The sequence below is a fragment of the Marmota marmota genome, unplaced genomic scaffold (assembly GCF_001458135.2).
Source record: "Marmota marmota marmota unplaced genomic scaffold, marMar, whole genome shotgun sequence".
Classification (NCBI taxonomy): domain Eukaryota; kingdom Metazoa; phylum Chordata; class Mammalia; order Rodentia; family Sciuridae; genus Marmota; species Marmota marmota.
This window is the reverse complement of record NW_026000101.1, coordinates 10,822,249-10,845,606: the sequence shown is the minus strand read 5'-3', so window position 1 is coordinate 10,845,606 and position 23,358 is coordinate 10,822,249. Positions and strand designations below refer to the sequence as shown.

At 36.3% G+C, this 23,358-nt stretch overlaps 1 protein-coding gene across 1 annotated transcript in view; it reads right to left on the bottom strand.

Annotated features, from left to right (window-relative positions):
• Window positions 1-23,358, bottom strand: part of LOC125610679 (glutamate receptor ionotropic, NMDA 3A) — a 68,825-nt gene that overhangs the window by 16,374 nt on the left and 29,093 nt on the right. The window contains exon 2 of the mRNA XM_048783290.1: window positions 6,574-7,178. Within this exon, the coding sequence (XP_048639247.1) occupies window positions 6,574-7,178 (605 nt within the window). The remainder of the gene's footprint in view (window positions 1-6,573; window positions 7,179-23,358) is intronic.

Genomic DNA, 23,358 nt, shown 5'->3' with positions numbered 1-23,358 from the left:
GAGCTTCTTGCATTTTCGAACTTTTTCCTCCAAATGACCTATGTGATTAGGTCATAATGTAATACATGCTTTGGGCCTTATTATTATTGGTGTGTGTTGGGATGTGACTGTATCAAGAAATCAAACATATGGATTTGGTATTCTCTTTTTCTTGCTTCCATGTGTTGTAAATGACACTGTTCCCCTGTGTTTTCTTCTTCCTTATGGTACACAACAGTTACCTCTGTTCTATACTCCCAGTCATTGACTTTCCCCTTGTGGCCCTGACTCTTCTTCATATTTATGGTCCATGCTTACCCTTAAACCATTTCTGGTCATTATGTGTAATAACCGATTTAATTTATTCTGGCTCTTTTGACTTGGACCTGGTGCTAGCCCAGGCACTGATTTCCCCCAGTATTCTCTTAGAATACCCCCGACAATGGAACATTGTACAGGATTTGCCAGTGAAACATCCCTCTGAAAGTTCGTAGGGCATGGAGATTGAGGTAGTCCTGAGACAGACATTGATCTGGAATTTAGAGTAAAATTACGACATTAACCCTCTATAACACTTTTTTGGGGGCGTATTTCCAAATTTTACAACATGCAAATAAAGTCAAAAAGTTGACAAAGAATATGATTTCTTCTCAGGCAAATAAAAACTTGGGAGTTTCTCTACAATGGAAAAATGCCAGTTTAAAGCCTGCTGGAAACCTGGATTAAATTCATTTGAGCTGTACTTATCAAAATAGGGTCATGAAGAAATACATATTTTCCACTGTTCCTTCTTAAGTCCCCACGATTTAGTGAAAAAATTTAGACTTAACTCTTTTTATAACCAAAATGACCAGAATGGGAAAAAAATTCAAAGGATTTCAGTCAGTTAGTCCAGTGACAGGGAATCCTGATGGAAGTATCTGGAAAGGCAGGTCTTACACATTGCTCCCTAAGATCATGAGAGGTGTTCTCCAGAAGTTTTAATTCCTTGGCAGCTCTGGCTGAGTTAGTTAACCTAGGAGTGAAGCTGGATGTGGTAGGTCACTTACAGCAATGCATTTTTCCACAGGGTTGCAGAGAGCCAATGTTAAGCAGCATCTGACTTCTGGCTTCCACACTCAATGCAACTTCTTTTAAATACATGTTGAAACCTATAGGCTAACTGTTTGGATTTGGCAGATATCTTTAGGACAAGAATCTAATACAGAGAAAATTATACCTCAGATTTTATATTGCTTTTGGAAGAAAGAATATAAATTACAAAGTAATAGGATCCCAATTAAGGTAGATTTATGTTAATTCCAAGAGTCCAGAACGTGAATTTCGGTAAGCTGGTTTTAATCAAGGTACTAGCTAAGTGACCTTAGGCATACAAACTTAAGTTTTTGAGATAGGAATCCTTGTAGTTGAGAAAATTAAGGTTTATAGAATTTAAATAACTTTGCTAGCATCACAATGCTGCCATGTTATAGTGGTTGTTAGATAGGAATACGCAAAATTAAAATTATACCATGCAGTCTCAAATGTTACTGGAATTCTTCTGATATCCAGGAATAAATTGCGGAACATCATCAATTTATACCTTGGGTTTTTTTGAATGGGTATTTGTTTTGGTATTTTTTCTGAAACTTTTCTAGTATCTCAACATACCTGGCACATAATAGGGTCTTTTTAAAAAATTTTATTTGTTATTTTTAGTTATATAAGATAGTAGAATCTATTTTGATATATTTACACGAACATAGAATAGGTTCTCCTTTTATAATTATAACTTCACTCTTTTTTTGTAATTTTAGTTGTAGATGGACACAATAACTTTATTTATTTTTATGTGGTGCTGAGGATCCAACCCAGTGCCCTACATGTGCAAGGCAAGCACTCCACTACTGAGCTATAACCCCAGCTCATTAATAGGTTCTTAATAATATGTGCAGAATCAATAATTAAAGGATTTGCTGTTAAGGAAAGGCCAATTAGTCTCTGTATTGCTTAACCACGTAAACATCAAGATGAACATAATTTGTAGGGGAAAAAGATTTTAACATGTTGGATCCAGCTTCAAGGTCAACTGAAAGGGGAACTAAAAATGCCAGCTAGTGCCAAAGAATAATCACAAATAGAATGGGTATTGGCTCAATAAATAATGATAATCAAATATCCAGGTCAAGAAAAATGGATAAAAGTATAGATAATTAGGTGGGTCTATCCTTTGCTGGTGTGAGAATAGATGCAAGGGATTGTCAGCTTCTTGAGAGCAGGACCCTCTATTTTTTACTCTTTGTGTCTCAAGTTGAGGGTTTTTTCTACTTAATATTAGCAAATTTCAATAAATGTTTGGATGAATAAATGAATTAATTATTTCTTGCTTCATAGAACTCTTGCAGGATACAGAAATGAAGTTCAGAAGCTGTTTGAAGAAGAAAGTCAGGATTTCACATCCCTCTTAGAAGCTCAAATAACTATCAGGATTATAATTACTTAGGCAAATGGTCAGGGACTTTTTTCAGGCCAAGGATAAGGGGTATTTACTGGGGTCTATACTCTTAGAAATTTAAAGGGTAAGTGCCCTTGACCTGACTATGAGTAACCCATGAAGGTCTTTCTCTAAGAACAATGGATTCATTAGCAACCAGGGCCTTCAGATCAGTAGGTACAAATCTTATTCCTAGGAACAGCAGGTAAATCCTCAAAATTTGTTCATTTTTATAAGTTTAGTGTTCATGGTACAGGAAGGAGGGAAATGTGGGCAAGGCTGAAATTAATTTTGTGAAATAAAAATAATTTTTGTATCCTAATGGTTTTAAAATTTATTTTCAAGACTTTTCTACTCTCTCATTTTATTTGGTTAATTTGTTACAAGACTGTAATTTTATAAATGTGTCATGGCTAATGTTCTGCCATTCTGCTGATGTCTACTGTGCTTATGATGCAAACCCTTTTGTGTAGCATAAAAAACCCCGAGTACTATGCTGTCAAATTAATTACTTTTCCAGAATCTTCTCAAATTCTCTTCATATGCAATTAATGCTCCAACAGTACTAATTTTCCTTTTCTGGTCTTGAAAAATCCACATATGACATTTTCCTTGCCTGTCCATTTGCTCCAAACCTGAAAAATCAAAGTCCATCACCAAATGTCTAAGAAGAGTTAGTTATTTCTTTCTCTGTGTTTCTGAACAAATTTTTATTTTTATTTTTATTTTGGTACTGAAGATTGAATCCAGGGTTGCTTAACCACACAGCTACATTCCAGCCCTCTTAATTTTTTATTTTGAGACAGGGTCTTGCTAAGTTCCTATGGCTACCCTCAAACTTGGGATCCTCTACCTCAGCCTCTTGACTCTCTGGAGTCAAGAGTGTGCCACCATGCCTGGCCACATATCTATTCTTAAAAATCACACATCGCATTGTTTATAACTCTTGCTTACTTTTAAACCTCATGTGTTATATTGTCAACTCCAAAAATGGCAAGATTTGAGTCTTTATTTTATTGACTCCTCCCTAGTTCAACAAATGGTCATTGGTTGGACAGATGCATCCTGACATGTGCATTTATGGAAGAATTATCAGAATAATGTGCCAGCTATACTGGCTCCAAATAATTAACATTTAGTAAAGCAACTTGTAAAGAAATTATTAAATATCCCACAAGAAACTGGGTCCCCAAACAGTTTTTGTACATTTAGTTATGATGGACATTTACTCTGGCATGCAGGGAACTGGGAAGAATAAAATCTTTTATACCTGTAATTATGTCTATGTACTCTGCCATTAGAAATGATTTTTCTAGTCTAAAAGCCTATACTGAAAATGCCATGTTTTTGGTGATTCTGTTAACATTTTAAAATGTTAACAATACTGTCAGCCCAAACTAAAAATGACTGTGTGAGAAATGAAAGCTTGCATAACTCTGACATGGCTCATTATCTTCCCAGTTTTTATTATGCAGTGAGGTAGTGGGGTCAGCCTCACAAAATTTAGAAACAATTAAGAAAATTACTATATGCAGATGTGACTTATGGACTGAGAATAACTAACTTTCTAAAAGATTGAATTAAACCAAATAAATAAGGATGATGAAAGATCCACAGATGTTTCATGGCTTAAGGCAGATTTTAAGTTATTCATTATAAAGACTCCTTCCAGGGTCTCACCCACTTCCCTTGACCCTTTCCTGAACACTTTGAAAGTTTCTCTTTGACTGCATTCCTCAGGGAGTTTAAGAAGTCCCAGGCATAGTTTCTGAAGTTCTTTGAGTTCATTTCTCAAACACATCTATGGGGATGAAAATATTGTCACTGACCCTAATACGTTGTGAATTGCTGCTGGGTTCCAAACTTCACACTCTTCTTTCACAGTTTTCAAAATTTGTGGAATAAAAATGTGGAAATAGTCATGAAGAGGTTAGAGATAATCCACTAACTTAACATTCCACACACATACAAAAATAAAAAAAAAGAAAGAAAGAAAAAAAAGAAAAAGAAAAAAGGGAAAAAGATAACCAGACAGTACTATCTATGTAAGAAAAAAAATGTTTATAATTTAGATAATATTTTTCTACCAACTATCCATTTTCTTCTACAGCAACAGAAAATTTAGGATATGCATATAATAGTAAGTTTCCTTTCCTTCTTCCTTTGTCAATAAATATCTATTAAGTGCCTGCTGCATGCTAGGTTTTGGATTGGGCTGAATCATACTGTCTCCACTTAATAGAATTTATATTCTAATTCAGAAGTAAGACACAGAGACAAATAATGGTGACAGAGTAGAGTAAGTGCCATCATGTACTTTCAAAGTGCAGGGGATACTTGTGGAAAGAGGCACGTCATTTTGATATAAACTACATCTTGGGGAACCAGATATATTGGTTGATCTTGATAAAATGAATCCCTAAGATATATGCAACCTAAGTCAACAAATATTCTTTGTTTAGGATCCACACAGAATCATTTTTCTTGTGTTCTTCATTTTACATGAGGACAGAAAGATGGTAAACAACTTAATGTAGCTTTCACTAGTGGTTTTTCTTGTCTGTTGTTTGTGATTCTCTTTCCAAAATAATGCCTGTTTGAAATTATAAATCAAAGCTTTGCTTATATGTTTTCTGTGAAGGGGAATGTTTCCTTTCTTAGATAAAATCCTGAGCTTCAGTTATCTATAAAGAGTAGATTAAACTGGACAGCAATTGTAAAATAGAATAGGCATAGACTTTAATCTTATGGAGATTCAAAGGTAATATCGAGAAATGGAAAGTTCTGATGATGATAGAACATCTAATTTTATCATTAACAGATTTTTAAGAAATAAAAGTCTGAATTATTTTACATTTTATCAACAACATTCTGAAAGGAGTTTGTAGATTTTGCTTAGTCTTATATTTGGAATTTAGCATGTTGCCTTGAATATGGTAGTACCCAATCCACAAATGTAAAATTAAATGTAAAATTCTGAGGCTCCCCCTGAACTTTTATTCTTTAAAGGCAAGACTCTACGAGGTCGTCTTGTGTTTCTTTGTATTGTCAACTGTCATTGTTCTAAGAGGACTGCCTAAAAGCAGGGCCTAGACTACAGGTGAACTCTCACCTCTGGAATACCAATAATTCTCTGACTTGGCATCTCTGACCATAGGTGATCCTTTATCAGAAGAAAATCTAGGCCCCTACAAAATATCTTCTTTTCCCAGGTATTATGAAAATCATTTCCATATGACGGGTTACTCTTTATTTTAAATAAGCTGTTTCATTTTAGCTTTGGAGTCAGTTTGAGGTACTAAGCAGAAAGGTGCCTAATTTGAATATATGTATGTGTAATTATTTATGTCCCAAATAATAAATAATAATTGCTAAAAATAAAAAAAAATACTCTGATGGAATTCATAGATCTATCTTCCTATCTATCTATGAAGCCATTTATCTATAATATATTCCAATTCCATGGGTCACAGGATCCAGTGCTATATCCATTTTATCCATAAATTGATACAAAACATAAGAAACTAAGACTGAGCAAAGTTGAGTAACTTGATTAGGTAATGGAAGTAGCAAGTCACAGAGCTAAAATTCAAACTCAGTCTAACTCTAGATTCTGTCTTTAATCTTTATAACTGTTCTAAGTATCAAGGCCTGGGGGCAGAGAGAAAAGTAGATTTCCTGCTTGAGTAATTTTTTCTTCTTTATATATTTAGAAAGTTTTTTAAGCCTATCTGTATGAAAAAGAATAGGCAGGAAAGAAATAGTTTTATTTAGTTACCATGAGTCCATATGGTGTTAGGTACTTTTAATGTTAATTAAGGTTCTTTAATGTTAATAAGGGTGTCATTATTATTCTCTATCCAGCTAGTTAGAAAACTAAGGCTCAGAGGTTTTAAATAACTTGCCCAAACCAATGGTGAGTAAGGGGTTAAACCAAGGTCTAAAGGCATGACAGAGTACTCGCTGTCACATTGGTACATAAAATTACAGCTGATAAATGAAGATACTAACCTTATGTAACTGGAAGCACTTTTAGAAATATTACTAGAGTTTGAGACTACTCAGAATCATAGGGGACAGAGAGGAAAATTTTACTTCCTCTCATGGCCCTTGAATCCTACCTTGATAAATATTGTCCTGAAGTGAGATTTGTAGTTTTCACTTCCATGCAGTTCATCGTGCTGGGAAGGAGAGCAAGTTCTGGCTGGATCATGGTGGCGGTGGCTACTGCTCTTGCGACCAGTTCCATGGCATCTTGCACGTAGTGCTCAAACACTGACTGTGTAGTTTTTCCATGAGCAATGAGCCCTAAGGGTAGACCTTCTGTCCTCAGTTCCTCCACATTCTGGGAATCTCCCAGCACCCAATGAAGCTCAAGGGGTGTTACCCCGAACTGGGTGGTAATTTCAAATATTTGCCGGATACTCTCCATGTCGCAGCCAAACATCACCATTGTGGGTGTGCTGTTCTTAACGCTCTCGAGTTGGACCTGCAGGAAGCTCAAGAGGTCCTTGGTGGAGGAGAGGTTAGCTGTGATGTTGATGATAGACCCGAGGTGGAACTTGGAATTGTTCTGGGTGAGGAGGAGGAAGTCAGTGAGGTTCCAGTCTTCCTGGCACAGCAACAAGCTAAAATTGTACCAGTTGTTCATGGTCAGGATTGAGACAGTGACATCAGCATCAGAACTTAATGAATTTTCTAAACTCAGTTGTAGGTGAAGGGGATTCTGTATTTAAAGATATGAAAAAGAAGAATTAGAAAGCATTGGCCAAAGACTGTAACACTGGGTACTTTTCTGCTTTCCTATGAGGCTAAATTCTTTATTTTTCCCTGTGGTATTCAGATACTTCTGTGATAAAATTCCCATACTTTTGGAAAATATGCTTTCTATCTGAGGGAGACATTGATTCCTAACACCTATTTCCTGACAATTTTTGCTACAAACACCAGAGGACAGATGGTTCTTGGCCTGAATTCAAGAGGTGGCACACCAAGCATTTGGTCTTTGATTTTTATAAGGCTCATCATCCTTATAGGCAGTTCTTAGATTTCTGCTAATAACTCATTTGTTAAGGTTTCAGGTGAGATAATTAAAGGAATTACTTTTACTTTCTTTAAAAACTAATAGAAAAACCTTTTCTTCTTCTTTTTCTTCCTTCCCTTTTTCCCAAAGAAATCTTAACACAGCATAAGTTCTTACATAAGGAAGTAGGGAAGATGAATGGACCATAGTTCCCTAAATTTCTAGACCCTTGAGTGAAGCACTTCTAATATATATGGAGTTATTAGCAATAGTGTTTCAAGATCAATATGTGTTTCAAGATCAAGTATGATGTTGAAGGCTTGATTATATTTCTGTATCTACTAAGCCTGGATTCTTGACGTGAAATGTAAAATGTGTGCAATTAAACACATTGATGTAGCTTCCATCACAATTCCTCCTATTTATAGAACTCATCAATTCAATGGGGGAAGAGTATCTGGTTTAAAAAGTCACAAATTATTAATAATATGGATGAAGTATAATTGGTCTTCCAGTATTAATAAATATGTGAACTATTCTTCCCAAGAGCAGACATTTGACACATTTATCCTTTAACAATGGCAGTCTGAGAATGTTTATAACAATGCCTTGTATATATTGTAGAATAAATATTGGTGAAGTTGAACTAAGTATGTTCGAATTGGGAGTTATTGGAATATTTGTGAGACCTTACCAAACATTTGGGTCAATAATACATGTTCAACAAATGAAGAGGGTTTTCTCAGTTAAATTTTAAGCCCTTGTATAAAATGAAAGTGGCATGCCCCCCTCAAAAAAAATAAAATAAACCAATGTGTAGCAAGAAACAGAGCTATGGTTGTAGCTTAGGGTAGAACACCTGCCTAGCATAGATGAGGTTCAATTCCTACACTGCAAAAAAAGAGGAAAAAAAGAAAGGAATTTGAGTTGAACTTTGAGCACTGAAAGGTTTTGACTTGGGTATAATGAAGGAAGAGATGCTAAGGGTGTCTACAAGAGCAAAAGTATGATCACAGGCAGAAAATGAGAGCACTCATGAGGGTAGATAGGATAGGGGTTTTAAGTATATTCTGAAAATTTGACTTTTGTCCCCACAAATTCAGCTTTTTTTTTTTTTTTTTTTGGTACTTGGATTGAACTCAGGGGCTCTTTACTGTGGAGTTTCATTGCCAGTCTTATTTCTTTTGAGGAAAGTTCTAAGTTGCTGAAGCTGACCTTAATACTTGCTGTTCTCCTGCCTCAACCTCCTCAACTTCCCACTGAAGGTCTCTGGGAATGCAGTCCTGTGCCACCACAGCAGCCTAAAATAAACCTTTGAGCAAGGCTCCTGATGGTAAAAGCGGTTTGGTGAGGGTGATCTATGGGAGATTTAACAAGAAGGGAGAAGCAAGGCCTCCAGGATATCAACTAGGTGCTGAATGTTTAAACTGGAAACTCCTGCTGGTGATGGCAGGGAGGGCAATGAGAAAGGTTTTTCAAATTGAAAAGGATTTATGGACAAAATCAAATGTAAGAAGCAAAAGAGAGGATGATATCAACACTCAGGAGTCAGTATTCACCAGGTAGCTCCTAGTCTCCAGGCCAAGATGCCAGAGAAGATCTGGAGGTGAGAGGAATGCAAGTTTCACTTCCTCTTTCCTCCTTTTGATGCATATAAGTTGCTCCAGAGAGTTCTTTCTGTTCTCTTTTAGCTTTCTCCTTTTCCCTCTTCCTTTTCTTTAATTCTCTTCCAACACAAGAGAACAATGGAAGGCAAGCTCTACATTTAGCTGGCAGGAACAAATTATTCCCAACTATTTTCTTGGCTTCAGCTCCCTAGTTTGTGGCCAGTTTTGTTTTGTTTTCTAAAATGCACATAAGACCATATCATTTTCTAGTACTGCAACCTCTGAATTACCCACTGGATAAATTTCACAATCAATAGTATGGCATAAGGGGTCATCCCTACCTCAGTACTAGCTTTATTTCCAACATTGCATGTGTGCTGTAGAAGAGAAGAATACACCACTCCAAAGCATGTCCCTTTGGTGTAAAGATTATTTTGAAAAAAAAAAAAAACCTGCAGACAAGAGGAGAAGCTCTGAGAGCAGAGCAGAAGTTAGCTTCTATATGGGGAAATTTACATCTATGAAGGAAACCTTCATTTATGAAAGTTCTCCTTTTCTGTAGCAGGAAGAGAAGGATGAGTCAATAGAGAAGGTAGCATAAATCTATATAGTGATGCTTACTCATATTTATTGTGCTTTTCCTGGCTATTTTCCTATTACCTGGCTATCTCCTTAGCCACCTTCTATCTTTGTTTCAGCTAAAGATGGTATTTAAACACAAACTTAAAGCCATCTTTTAAAGATTTACTCACTTCCCTGGGTATCTCCCATGAGATACATGTGTTGTTAAATTTCTGTTGGTTTTTCTCTTGTTAACCTGCCTTTTGTTATAGAGATTGAACCAATTAAGAACAATGAAGTATATAGAGATAATTAATTTTCCACCCCTGCAATGCACACCGCCTCAGATCATATTGGACAATTTGTTTTTCTTGAATGGGGCAAGCATTGTCATGCCCACACAATTTTGATTATACTATCTTTTTACCTAGAAATGGATTTGCCTATATTCTTATTCAACTTTCAAAACTCAGCTCTTCCCTGCAGATTTTCAGAAACTATTTTTGCATTGTGTTTACTACTGCTTCTGCTGAGCTTTTTATTTGCTTATATGCAGCTGAATTTCTCTGAAGAAGCCACAACTACACTCAAGACGTTGCAGACTAGCCTCATGGTTGTGGAGAGACGATATGGTCCATATTTAGAACTAACATTGTCTAGGGCTATCTTAAGCTCTTTAGAAAAATAGTCATTTACTTTTAACCTTTGTATCTGACCTAACAGCTTTGTGACTATTAGTGAACCTCTGGGGATGTGTTTTCAGTTTATCTGATTACTAGCCTCTGCCAACTCTACAGCTTAGAATTCTGTAAGATAATATCTGAAATCTATAGGAAAGAATTCCCTAATCTGTAGTAGCCTGTCTAACTAATGCCCCCACCAGTGTATTTACTGAATGGCTTTTGTGTGAGGCACAAGTTTTCATGGGAGCAACAATGGGACTGTAATACTTTTCTACAGAGAAAGTGAAATTAACTAATTATATTGAACAGTTAGTGCTACACAGAGAAATAAATGCATCTGGCATAAGAAAGCAGCATGAGATTGAATTAAAGACTCCTTCTCCCTCCCCTCAGTGGATAATGATTAATCCGTGTAATCATGCTCTACCCACAAACAATTCTACTGAGAAATTCCAGATGTTGAAGTTAATCATTTCACAGACTTAAGGGACACAATTCTTCAAATAAATATTTATTAAGTAATAGTTTAGAAGCATCTAGTGATATATTATTTGTTTTGCGCCCTCAAATTCATTGTCTTCTATCTCTCCACATGAAATGATAAAGTCACACATGCACAAAGATATGAAAGCTTATAACACTGAAATTCAAACTTGACAGTATAACTTTTGTCTAAATCTGGGACAAAAACTAAGAAAGTGCTATAGGGCCAAATTAAGAAAAATTGGAAAGAGAAAAATAATAGAAGGGTCTTGCCTTAAAGAATGTGAAAGCACATTAGAAAATGTAATTGTTGGGCTGGGGTTGTGGCTCAGCAGTAGAGCACTCGCCTAGCACATGCGAGGCCCTGGGTTCGATCCTCAGAATCACATAAAAATAAATAAAATGAAAGTGTTGTGTCCAACTACAACTAAAAAAATCAATATTAAAAAAAGAAAATGTAATTGTTATACAGCAATAATAATTAAAACACTGAATTACTACCAAAAGGATTAATAGGGAAATAAATAGAACAAATGCTAATGCATGTAAAGAAGAACCTCAAGTTAATATAGTAAATTAATATATTATACATGAAGAATCATAAAGAAATATTAAGGAAATATGAGATTAAAAGTTGAGAAAATAGATTATTTATCAAAATAAAATTATTAATTACTAATTCTATCATGTATCAAAAACAAATTCCAAGCCACTTAAGAGCTAAAGGTAAAACATCAAATCATTAATGAAACTCACCATTCTGTATCATTAATATGCACCAATAAAAAAAGACCAAATATGTCTTAGACATAAAATGTGTCTTAGAAATCACAATGGTAAAGAGCAATATACTAAAGTTAATCTAATGTGATTCTGGCATTAAACACCTATCATAAACCAAAAATAAAATGAGAACATTAGTAGCAAGTTAGTAGAGAAAGAGTTAGGTTTACAAAATATAAAGAAAATTTATTAGTCAAAAAGGTAATAAAATCTTTTACTAAATACTCATTCAACCCAGAAAAGTAATTTTAACCTCCCCTATAGTAAGCCAGGCCCACTGTAAGATATTTTTGGTTGTCTATATAGTAATGACAATATATAAGTAAGTAGACAAATAAGCATTTCATATAATTATAAATAATAGAAATTACTATAAGTGAAACTAATAGGATAGGACAAGATGGAAAGGGGAAGAAAAACATCCAAGGAATAGTTTATTAGGGATAGGCAGATGTAGGTATTAGTGCTGTACAAGCACTGTTTAATTGGGACATTAAGAAAGAATTTGAAAACATTCATCACTATCTAGGTAAATACATACAATGATTTACTGTAAAACATAAACATCTAATTAAAAGTTAATCATTTAACTAAATGTCTCATTGGGACCATCCATTCTTCTTTGACTATTATTTTTCTAGTACTAGATAAACAATTGTATCCACCACCTATTCCTATATTCCCTCTGTTTGATTTTGTATTGTCTTCTTTAGTAGCATCTACAATGTTCTCATTTAGGTCTCAAGTTGTCCTTGCTGGTGAGGCCACTGCCTTTTTTGGTAGTTGACCTTTTCTTGTTTCTTCTGAGAAGCAGTGGTTAGGATTTAAGAGTCAGGGAGATCTGTGCATAAATGAGGTCTCCATACTTTATGAGCCATGTGGCCATCTGCAAGTCATTTAGCATTTTGGGGTCAGTCAGGCTTTCCTCATCTCTAAAATGAAGACAATACCACCTCCTACCTATAATTCCTTATGCAAATTAAATATGAAAATATGATAATACACACAAAGTGTCTGGTATAGAATGAGGCCCCGTAAGTGGTAACAGTTGCGGTTTACACGTAGAATTAGTCATTTGTTGGAAGTGCTTGCTAAAGTGACTGCAATATGGTCTTTTTCTTTGCTATTGCTCTTTCTTCTGTGTCTCATCTATTTGCAAGCAATGGTCTCAGCAATTGATTGCTTTTACAAATTATCGATTACATCAACTTCTTAGCAGGAAAATAGAAGCTCTAACTCATGCTGGGAGAGGCTATTTATTTGGGAAATATTAACTCCACAGTACAGTCTCCCCATCCCTACCAACTCTCCTTTCTTTGTTAATAAGTTCCAGTACTGCTTCACCAATTAAGGAGTTTTGGGCATCCACTTCTGGAGATTCCCCCATCACTCTTTGTTCTCCCAGAGAGACAGATTCAGCTCTTTTCTGGGGGCAGTAAAAGTTTCAAAATCAGAATTGGCTTCAAGAAAGAGCTTGCCAGAGAGCTTTGAGATATACCCTGACAGAAGAAATGAGGTAACAAAGCTGGTTTACTTTAAGAGTGGAGAAAAGATGAAATTCTCTCAGCTCCTTCCTGGACCAGCAGACCCAAATGAGGTAGGGAAAAGCCCGGAAAGCTCAATTGAGCCTAATATTTTCACTGCTCTTAACAGAGATGAAAGTGCCTCCTTCCACGGGGAGGCTGCAGATTAAACACATTAGAGGGCTCGGAACAGGCTTTCCACCCTGGCATAGCTTCTTGTCAGCCAGGAGGCCACAGGAGGTTTCGTTTCTCATTATCTCACACCTCATTTGACCTATGTGATATAGGAGGCCTTTTTTTTTTTTTTTTCTCTTCTGAAAATTAAAGCTTATTCCTTTAGAAAACCAGGCTTTTAAATAAATTAATTGTTTTTATGGTTGCATTAAAGATTTAGGCAAACAGAAGGTATAGTTCCTGCCCAGAAATTGTAATCTAATAATAATTATAAAAAGAACTAATGCCTCCCGACATCTCAATTACATTATGCACATTGCCTTATTTCATCTTCACAGTGGTCTCATGAGGTGACTACACTGATTAGCCTTCTTTAACAGATGACAAAACTGGGGCTCAGAAAGAGGGAGGAATTTTCTCAAGGTGGCATAATTACTAAGGAATAGAGCCTGGATTTAAACCAAGAAGTTGGTCTTGAAAGCCTGTGCTGCTGACCATTTCCCTGTACTGTCCCCTTCGCTTGACATGACCATGGGAAGCAGACCCCTGGCATTGTGGATTTAATATTTACAGCTCCAATTATATGCAAACACTTCTAAAAGCTCATGAAATGAAGTCATTTTAAGATGCGTCACAGTATGTGTTACAATGACATACTCTGTCACTCGAGGCTCCATCTGCTGTCCAGGATGCATATGGCCTCCTGGCCATTTCTCTTACTCATCCTCCTACATGTAGCAACTTCTGCAAAATGCTGAAACTTGCATTTCTTCATTGACGATAATTTTTTTTAAAAGGAAAGATGATTGCATAATTAATAACATCAGTTTTATGTCTTGTAGAATAAATTTGGAAAAGAGCACTTACAATTTTCAGTATGTATAGAGATGTCAGATTTTAGGAGACATATACATCAAGATGTTTGAGTATCTGATATATACAGCAGTGCATATTAAAGTTGTATAATACAATGAATGCTGCTGAAGGCAGCGTTATGAATACATGATGCAGTTGGCATAATATTGTTGGTACCTGAGAGTTGCCTGTTTCCCTGGAGAAGTGTGGGAGGGGCTGAGAAGTGTGGGGACCTAGAATGTGGCTCACTCTTGGACTAGAGCAGACACTGGTAGAGTAGCCCTATACCATTTAGGGGGAAGTGCTGGCTTGCGAACACTATTGTCTTCATAGATAACTGTCTGATTCTTTCATCCCACAGAACGTGTGCTGAAAGTCCATTATATTCCAGGACATCAATACAGACATGCAAGTTTTGGGGCAGAAGAAATAGCAGAAGCATGCATACTATGCACTTTGAATGAACTCAACCCTTCTGAGCCCCAGGCTGATTTTCAGAAAGGAATGTTAGGAGCATTAGTAGGTGGTTTTTACCACTCACTCAAGCCTCCTACACTGGGCTCTTGATCATAGATTTTTTCCCATTCTAATTCCACCAAATGATTGATAGTAGACCTGTCTATCTATATTCTACCCCACTTTTGCTTTTTGCTCTGTATGGTTATACTTTGCTTCTCAAATCTATCTCTTGGTAATCTTGAAAGCCTTTGGCTATGACTCATTTTTGGGGTCCACTTTTATAAGATGTGCCCCACCCTGAAGCAACTTCTGTGGCCTAAAAGCATACTGGCGAAGGGCTTTGACCAGGAGGGTGTGGCTACAGAAGATAAGCAATCAGCTTAAACAAGATGTCCCAACACAGGGATGGGTAACACAGGAACAGGAAATGTGGGCATTTGACATCAGGAAAGATTGTGAGTAAGCAATAAGATTCAAAACCTTGGCTTGAGGTTCAGAAGTTCACTGAAATTTCCAGGAGAGTCTAGAAGAGAGAACATAGGGCTGCCTTTGGAATCACTCAGATTCTGTGTGAATTATGGTTGTGTGTGTGAGACTTTGTGAAAATCATTTAGCTTTCATTTTCTCCTTTGTGCAATAAAAATGATATTAAATGATACCTAACCTTATTAGGTTCATGAAAATTAAATAACATCATGTATACAAAGAAGGCCCTTTGTTTTCCCTCATATAGTATAGAATATAGTACATCCCCAGAAAGTAGTCCTTTGTAACCATGGTGATGATGACACTCCTGATGAGATTAGGAACCTTATACAAGAGGACCAATGTGTAGGGACCAGCTAGAGTGGTGGTACATTGAAGCTTATTTAATAAGTGTTCAAGCACCTATTTCGAGCTACTTATTGCTAAGATGACAGTAGTGAATAAAGTCTTTTTTTTCAGGATCTTAAAAATCGAGGAGATAATATTGTCTGTGCTAGGACAGGAAATGAGGAGATGGACAAGAAACAAGGCCCGAAGTCTGAGCCAGTCTAAAGTGAATAATGATTTGGTATTTGAGTTTTAGATCATGAGGCAAATATCTTCGCAGCTTTCCTACCTACGATTTAGACTATTCCTGGTCACTCAAGTAAGACTGAGTCTGCAAGTGGGAGTCCAGGGACCATAGATAAGTGGGAAGAGGATAGGAGGCTGAAAGACAGAATAGCATAGTTAGGGATGCTTTATCACTTTCCTGACATGTAGTGAGTTCTGGGTAAATATTTGCCTTGCTATTACTGTTGTTCATAACAGCACACCTCCTTGGACTGGCATTTGGATCCTTTCCTGAAGACAGTAGTGTTCTGATGTCAGCACCAGTCACAGGGCCTGGCAGCAGAACCATGATGTTCCCAGAGCTCCAGAGGCAGCTGGTTTCCAACTTTACCACTGAATTAAGTGAAGTTGAGCTTGTGGCAATGCTGGGGCTCTTGATTCTCTTTAGAGAACATATTTTCTTTCTTTCTCGCCAGTGTCAGGTATCTACTATCTCTGTTGGTTATTCCAATGGGCCTACTTTCATTAATCTCTTTCAATCCCATTTAATAAGCTTTGAGCCGAAAAAAAAGTATAATTAGCATGTCATAATTTTACCCCAAAGAGTAAAATATATCAAGGTCCATTCTATAAGAAAAAATGGATTGACTTTTAACAGCATTGAGAAGGCCAAGGATTTGAAATCAAGGCTCTTCTGACAAACTTCAGATTTCCATTTTTGCATTGTGACAGAAGAATAGTGTTAACTATCAATCACCTACTTCAGGGCAATGTGGATACCACATGGTATTATACATATTAATGCTTTATGGAGTGGAGAGCACTATAAAAATAGAAAACATCATACATTTGTTTATCTATTTCCAGGATGATAGGGATGGCTGGATCAATAATCTAGAAAGGGGTGAAAAGTAGGCCATTCTGTAGTAGTATATCATAATTATATAATTTTCAAATTCTATGCCAATTTTTTTCATCTTTATATTGCAAAGAGAAGGATTATTTGTTAAATTTTAGGAACTTTTGGAATAAAGATGTTGCTTCAGGGCTGATTTTAGTTCCTATTTTTACCCCTTAGCTTTTGGTCAAATTTAGTGATATCTATGGAACACACATTTATATGTATCAGCAGGCAGATGATTTATAAGATCATTAAAATTTATCGAATATTCAAACTATTGTTATAGACATTCTCGGTGACAAACTCAGGCATATTTTCTTATAATGGGTACTATTGAAATATGTACCAGATAATTAAGCTGTCTAGCATGGAAGTTAAATTTCCTATGGAAATTTGATTACTTTATGTCAATGCAGCCTGAAACTATTATTAAGAGATGGCTTATGTCACATGCTAATTTGCTTTATTGCATAAGAATGAAAACTCAGCTAAATGTTGATTATTTCTATTTTAAAAAGGCTCTAGATCAGACACCACAGTTTACATCAACTTTTTTTCTTCAAGTTCATAAACCATTTTTTAAAAGTACAGGTTTTATACATTTAAGCCGTATTGTAATGTAATATATATTTTATTTTTTTCTGGTTTTTCACTCCAGATTAATTTCATAATTATTAATTCAATTTAATTGCATAATGACTTTTTTTTTAACCTGGAAATTAAAAAAAAAAAAAAAAAACAACATTATTGACTCACCTTCTTGCTTGCTACCTGACTTTGACCAGTTTAAAACAAGAAATAGCATTAGTGGGTCATTAAACAGTATCTCAGTACATTTCCATTTTAGCACCTTATTTCAAAACTTGTGATCTACTAATTATGATTAAGCTTTGCTGCAATGACATTCGATTTCACTTGAATTGCTAGGAGAACATTAGTGTAATTAATTCTTTGTACCTTTCAAATCCTTGTTCAAAGTAAGAAGGCACTGGCAATGTTGAACTTGGTTCTTAAAGTCTTTGGTTACAGAGGCAGGATTTTCCCATGAATTAGTGATAAAACTCAAGGGCTCTTTAAGCAATCTGGTGACCTTAGGTCCAGGACAGCAAATGCTGGATGAACAGGTCTGTGTTCTTTCAGGAAGGTCTATGTAAGCACCATCCAGAATATGCAATGAAAAAAGCCTAGTTGGCGGATTTTCAAATTCAAGACTTGGGTTCCATCTGGCCTTTTTGTGAACTCACTTGTCAAATTATTGCCCACATCTACTCAAACCCCATAATCAGATAGGGCTGGAATACTAAGTTTAAACTTTCTATCAGATGTCAATTATTGTACCTATGATTTCATCACTCGGTTTGAAAGGGAGCTTGAAGCTCATCTCTCCCAAACTCCTATGCAGTTTACAGAAGCCACAAATTAAGGAAAAGGAGTGAAGTAGAGGCTTTTCTCTTTCTACTAAAAATTTTGTTTAATTGAGGTTATTTGTCCTCATTAAAATCTTTAGTGAATATGATTAAATTTTACTTGATTAAATATGTTTAATTTTACCTCCTAAACTAAAAAAAGGAAGATTCAGGATCAGTCAAAACTTGCAAGCAGCCTAACATCCCTGTAGTATATAAGTCATGTATAATTGCCCTTTATAAGGAGGTAGAAAGAATATAATGGTTATGAATTTACTAGTTTTACATCTCCACAGTGACAACTGTACACAATACATGGAATCACAGTGTATCTTGTGAGCATAGAATATTAATTACTAATATATGTAATGCAAAAAATGATCAAGTAAAATAAAGTGAATCTTCTGGGTTCAAGTGATTTACTATAAGAACTCTAGAAATATTTATTGTACATATATATTCATTTTTGTTAGCATTATTTGGCATCTCCTGGCATTATTTTATTTAAAATTCATGCATATTATGCCAAATCCTTTTAGGCTTTAAAAATGGGAAGAACCTCCAAGGACCATTATTATGTTTCTTAAGTCAGTCCAGGGAGCATAGACTCACAAAGATAGCAGGGACCTTGAGAGGTTATTATTTCCGAAAAAAGAAAGGAAGAGAGAGAAAACGAAAGAAAAGTAGAAAACAGACCATTAAGCTTTAATATCATAGTACAAAATGCGAAATTCACAATGTTGACCAGTTTAAAATTTTTCTTGTCTGAGTCCTGAGTGATGACGTATGCTCAGAATCTCTTGCCTCCCTCCCCAGTTTAAATAAGACCCATCAAAGTAGACAGCTGCAACTCTATGTATTCTAGCTCTCACATGCTTATTGGAAGCACAACAGAGGTGTCACCTTGTCCTGCTTATTCAGTTGTATAAATGTGTCTTTGCTTCTGATTACCTTGAAGCCACTCCAAAAAACAAAACAAAAGAAAAGAACAGCCTCCAAACAAAGAAATGAAAAACAACCCTGGAATTCTGCAAGTGCTCCACGCTATCTTGCCTCTGCCTCCATGGGTAGGTCATTTTCTTTGCCCAGAGAACTTGAAACCTCTTTCTTTGCATTGTAAGCTCCTAGTCATCTTTCAAGTCTGTACTCAGATTTTTCATCTCCCATTTAAACACCCTGACCTGTCTCACTCCTAAGTTGCAATACTTGCCTCTCTTTGGTCTACTGCCCACCACTCTCTGTACATACATTCCTCCGTCAGTTATTACTTGGTCAGTATCAGTACTCATCTCTCTTCTTCCCTGGACTGATTGGGGGCTAGGGATACTTTTTTTGTTGTTATTTGTCTAATAGCAAAATTCAGAGCAACCATGCTTAGAAAATAACTAACTCAGTGAATATCTGTTGATTGAGTGAGTAAATGAGTAAGTGATGATGCATAGAAGCTAGAGAGGAAAAAGGAAAAGAAATCGGGAAGGATCTCATGAAAATCAAAGGGAGATCAGTAGAATAGAGAAAAAGAACCAGGGGGAGGGAGGAGAGGAGGGAAAGGGGGAAAACAGTGAACAAATTATATTGTTATATTGTGTATGTGTACAAGTGTATAACAACAAATCCAATCATTAAGTGCAACAATAATGCACCAATAAAAAAAATATCAGGGAGGGCTGACCTTTGGCTGAGGTGTCTATTTTTCATGAGTCATTTTGCTTCCGATTTGACTAATATGGCTTTTCTCTAGAGGCAAGAGTAATTATTATCTGCTTTCCCATAAAATCTTATCTTTTCGGATGACACAAATCTTCTCTGATGTCAATCAGAAAAGTGGCACCTGAATGCTGAGAGGATTGACAGAATCCTTCAAGTGCCTATGTGCCTGCGGCACTTGTTAGAAATACAAGTGAATCATGATATGTGCAAACTCAATGTGTGACAGTCATTTTCCTTGCACTAAAGATGGTTGTGGGGAAAATATTTATTGTGCTTTATACATTATTCATCACTGAATTTGCTTAAGTGCTCCACACCGATGCATTTAAAACATGATTCAAAGGTATTAATATTGAATTAACCTTTCAACTGATAATCTGTTAACTAAAGTGATGAACACTTGAGCGGGAGACATGGGTTTGAAATCTCCGTGACCATGAAGAATGGTATCCTGATGAATTAAAAATGGAATGATAGCAAATAAAAGGGAAAATGTTAAGAGGAAGAAGAGGACAGATAAAGGAAGCTGTCAGAAGTTTTGTCAAGATTTTTGGAAGTTAGAATAACACCCCTATTATCATTATGCATAAGCAGTCAGGCTTCTGTTACTTGAATTTAGAGACACAATCAGAGAGTATGGGAAGACGGGGAACATGGACAACCACAGTATGAATTCTTCTCTGCACTTGCCCTGATTAGTCTGGTTTGCCACTGGGTGTATATGCTGCAAATGTGAAGATGCTTATTCCTGAACGAGGGAATAAAATTTGGACTGCTGTGAATTGAAATCAGGTGATACTAGAATTTGTTCCTCAAGTGCCTGGCAACTTTTAGCCATAAAGAACATCAAGAAGTATTTCATTTTTCTGTTACATCCCCAGTGACCTTACTCTGGAATCTATCAGTAGTTTCTCCTTCCTCCCTGGGACCTCTTATCAGCTTATAAGTATACTTACTATCATCTTTTTTCCTCTGCAAAACACTCTTCCATATTTACTTGTTTTTAAGCACAAATATGAGATTTATCTATATGAACTTACAATTGCTAATTCTTTACTTACTTTCTTGTCTAATCAAGCTTTCAAATTGACCATAAATCAACTTTTGTTAAAGCAATCAATGACCACATCTTGCTGAAAGTTTAATTTTCAATCTACAGGTGACTCATCTCTCAACACCTTCACCCTCTGGTCTTGTCAATTCCAGAGGCCTTGTTTTCTTCTAGCAAGTTGATGTGTCCCAGGGCCCTGCTCTTGTGTCTCCTCTGGTAAATATGGGCACCACCTATATCTTTCATTCTGTAACCCAGACCTTGTATATTCAACTGTTTTCTCGCCCATCTTTTGGGTTTCTGTTAGGCACTTGAAACTTAAGAAGTCCAGAGAGGTATGTTGCTTTCTTTCTTCTTATGCTCACTCCAGACACTCCTCCAAAGTCATTTCCCTCAAAGCTTCTCCACATCATCATAATCATACCATCACCCACACCAGTGACTCAGGACAAAAAATAAGAAATTAGCTTCTAATCCTTTGTTGTTCACATTACTCCTTAATCCACCAGTAAGTTCTATTTACTCCAAAATGTAACTCAGGATTCTATCATTTTGACATCTCACTGCTTCTAGAAGGGAGCCTTCCTGGTCTATCATCTGGACTAGGATGACAGGATAGTGTGACAGATTCACAAGTCTCCCTGTCTCTACCACTGCCTGTCCAGCAATCAGTTCAACATACAGACAACAGGAAGAGTGATATTAAACAAAACAAAACAAAACAAAAACAACTTGGGCTGGGATGTAGCTCAGTGGTAAGGTACTTATCTAGCAAAAGGCTCTGGAATTGATCTCCAGCAACACACACACACCCATACACACCCACCACCCCCACACATACACAGACCCCTTCTAAGATTACAATTTTCAGTAGTTTTCCATCCAACTAAAGCAAAATGTGAGTTCTTTAACATTCCTTCCTAAATGATCTGGCTCTGCCTATTGTCCTAACCTCACAGACCATGCATGTGGTCTCAAAGCCACGGTGCTAGAGCTCACTTTGGTCCCAGAGCCATGAAGTTCCTGCTTCTGATTAGAATGCTCTTCCCCCACATCACTACATGGCTGCAGCTGAGGAAGAGTCTCACCTCAAATTTCAGTACTATCCACCTTAACATGAGCAGCCTCCTGCTGGAGCCCCCGCCCATCAAGTCCAACATGTTCTTCATATTCTACATTCTTTAAAATACTGTCAATGACTGAAGTCATTTCACTTGGTTCCTTATGAGTTTGTTGAATAATTTCTCACTCCTGAAATCCAAGTTCCTCAAAAGCCAGAACTTGTTTCTCACTATATTCCCAGGACCCAGGACAATGTTCCACACCGTTTGGTGGCAGACTTGCTGACTCAGGATGCTTCTGTATCATGCATCCAAATTTATTTTTGTACTGAAAACTCCAAAACTCATGTTTTGATGAATAAACACACTTCTCACATTATCCTAATAGAATTATTTTGGGGTTTACTGCTGTTGTTACTTTGAGATTTGATATTCATTACTTTGGGCTGACCTGTAGAAATCAGTCCCTATGTTCCTGCCTGTCACTCCCACTGCCTCCTTTCCGGTCTCTTTCTCTATTTCTGTCTCTCTCTTGATCTTGATCTTAGTCTCTAAATCCCTCTATCTAAATATTTGCTTCCTTTGTGGTTCTGTTTCTTTGTCTTTTGTTTAAACAGAAGGCAAAAGGCTTCCTTTAAAACAAGCATAATAATAGCAAAATAATGTATTTACTGAGCATTAGAAACCATTATCATCATATTCAAACAGCTTGCTACTTTGGCTAATGTTTTAAGAAGATGAGCTATTTTAGCTATTATTATTTTTTTTAAAGAAACCTCATTATGGCATAGCTCTTTACTGCAAAATTGGATATCCTGTGGATCCAATCATGTTTCCTAAAATATTCTCAAATAGGTTTCCTGAAGGGGTAGAGCTGGTCCATTCCATCTCTTAATTTCATGTTACACAGAGGCCCAACTTCATCTTTTGGTGTTTGAGATCATGTTCACTACCAGAGTAAATCATGTTTCTAGGCAATATATTTTAGACTTATTGATTTTTTTACTGTAAATAAATTTGTTGAATTCCTAACGTATGCCAGGCATTGTAACATGTATTATGAATGCAGCAGGAATGAATGAACAGACATATTCTCTGCCTCCAGGTTTTCTTAAGAGGAGGGCAAATATCCATAAGATTAATAATGAGCCATATAACCTATCCATAAGATATATCCATAAAATATCCATAAGATTAACAACAAGCCAACATGTATTAGATGGCTATTATAGTGTGGCAGGCACTATTCTGATTGCTTTAAATTATTCACTCATCTAATCCTCATAAATCTATGATGTAGAAACTACTATAGTCCCATTTTACAGAGGAGGAAACTAAGGCACAGAACTGGCAAGAAGCCAAGATGGTATTTAAAATCAGGCTTTAAGCTGGGTGTGGTGGCGCATGCCTATAATCCCAGAAGATGGAAGGCTGAGAGGCAGGAGGATCATGAGTTCAAAGCCAGCAAAAGCAAGGTGCTAAGCAACTCAGTGAGACCCTGTCTATAAACAAAATACAAAATAGGGCTGGGGATGTGGTCAGTGGTTGAGTGTCCCTGAGTTCAATTTCTGGTACCAAAAAAAAAAAA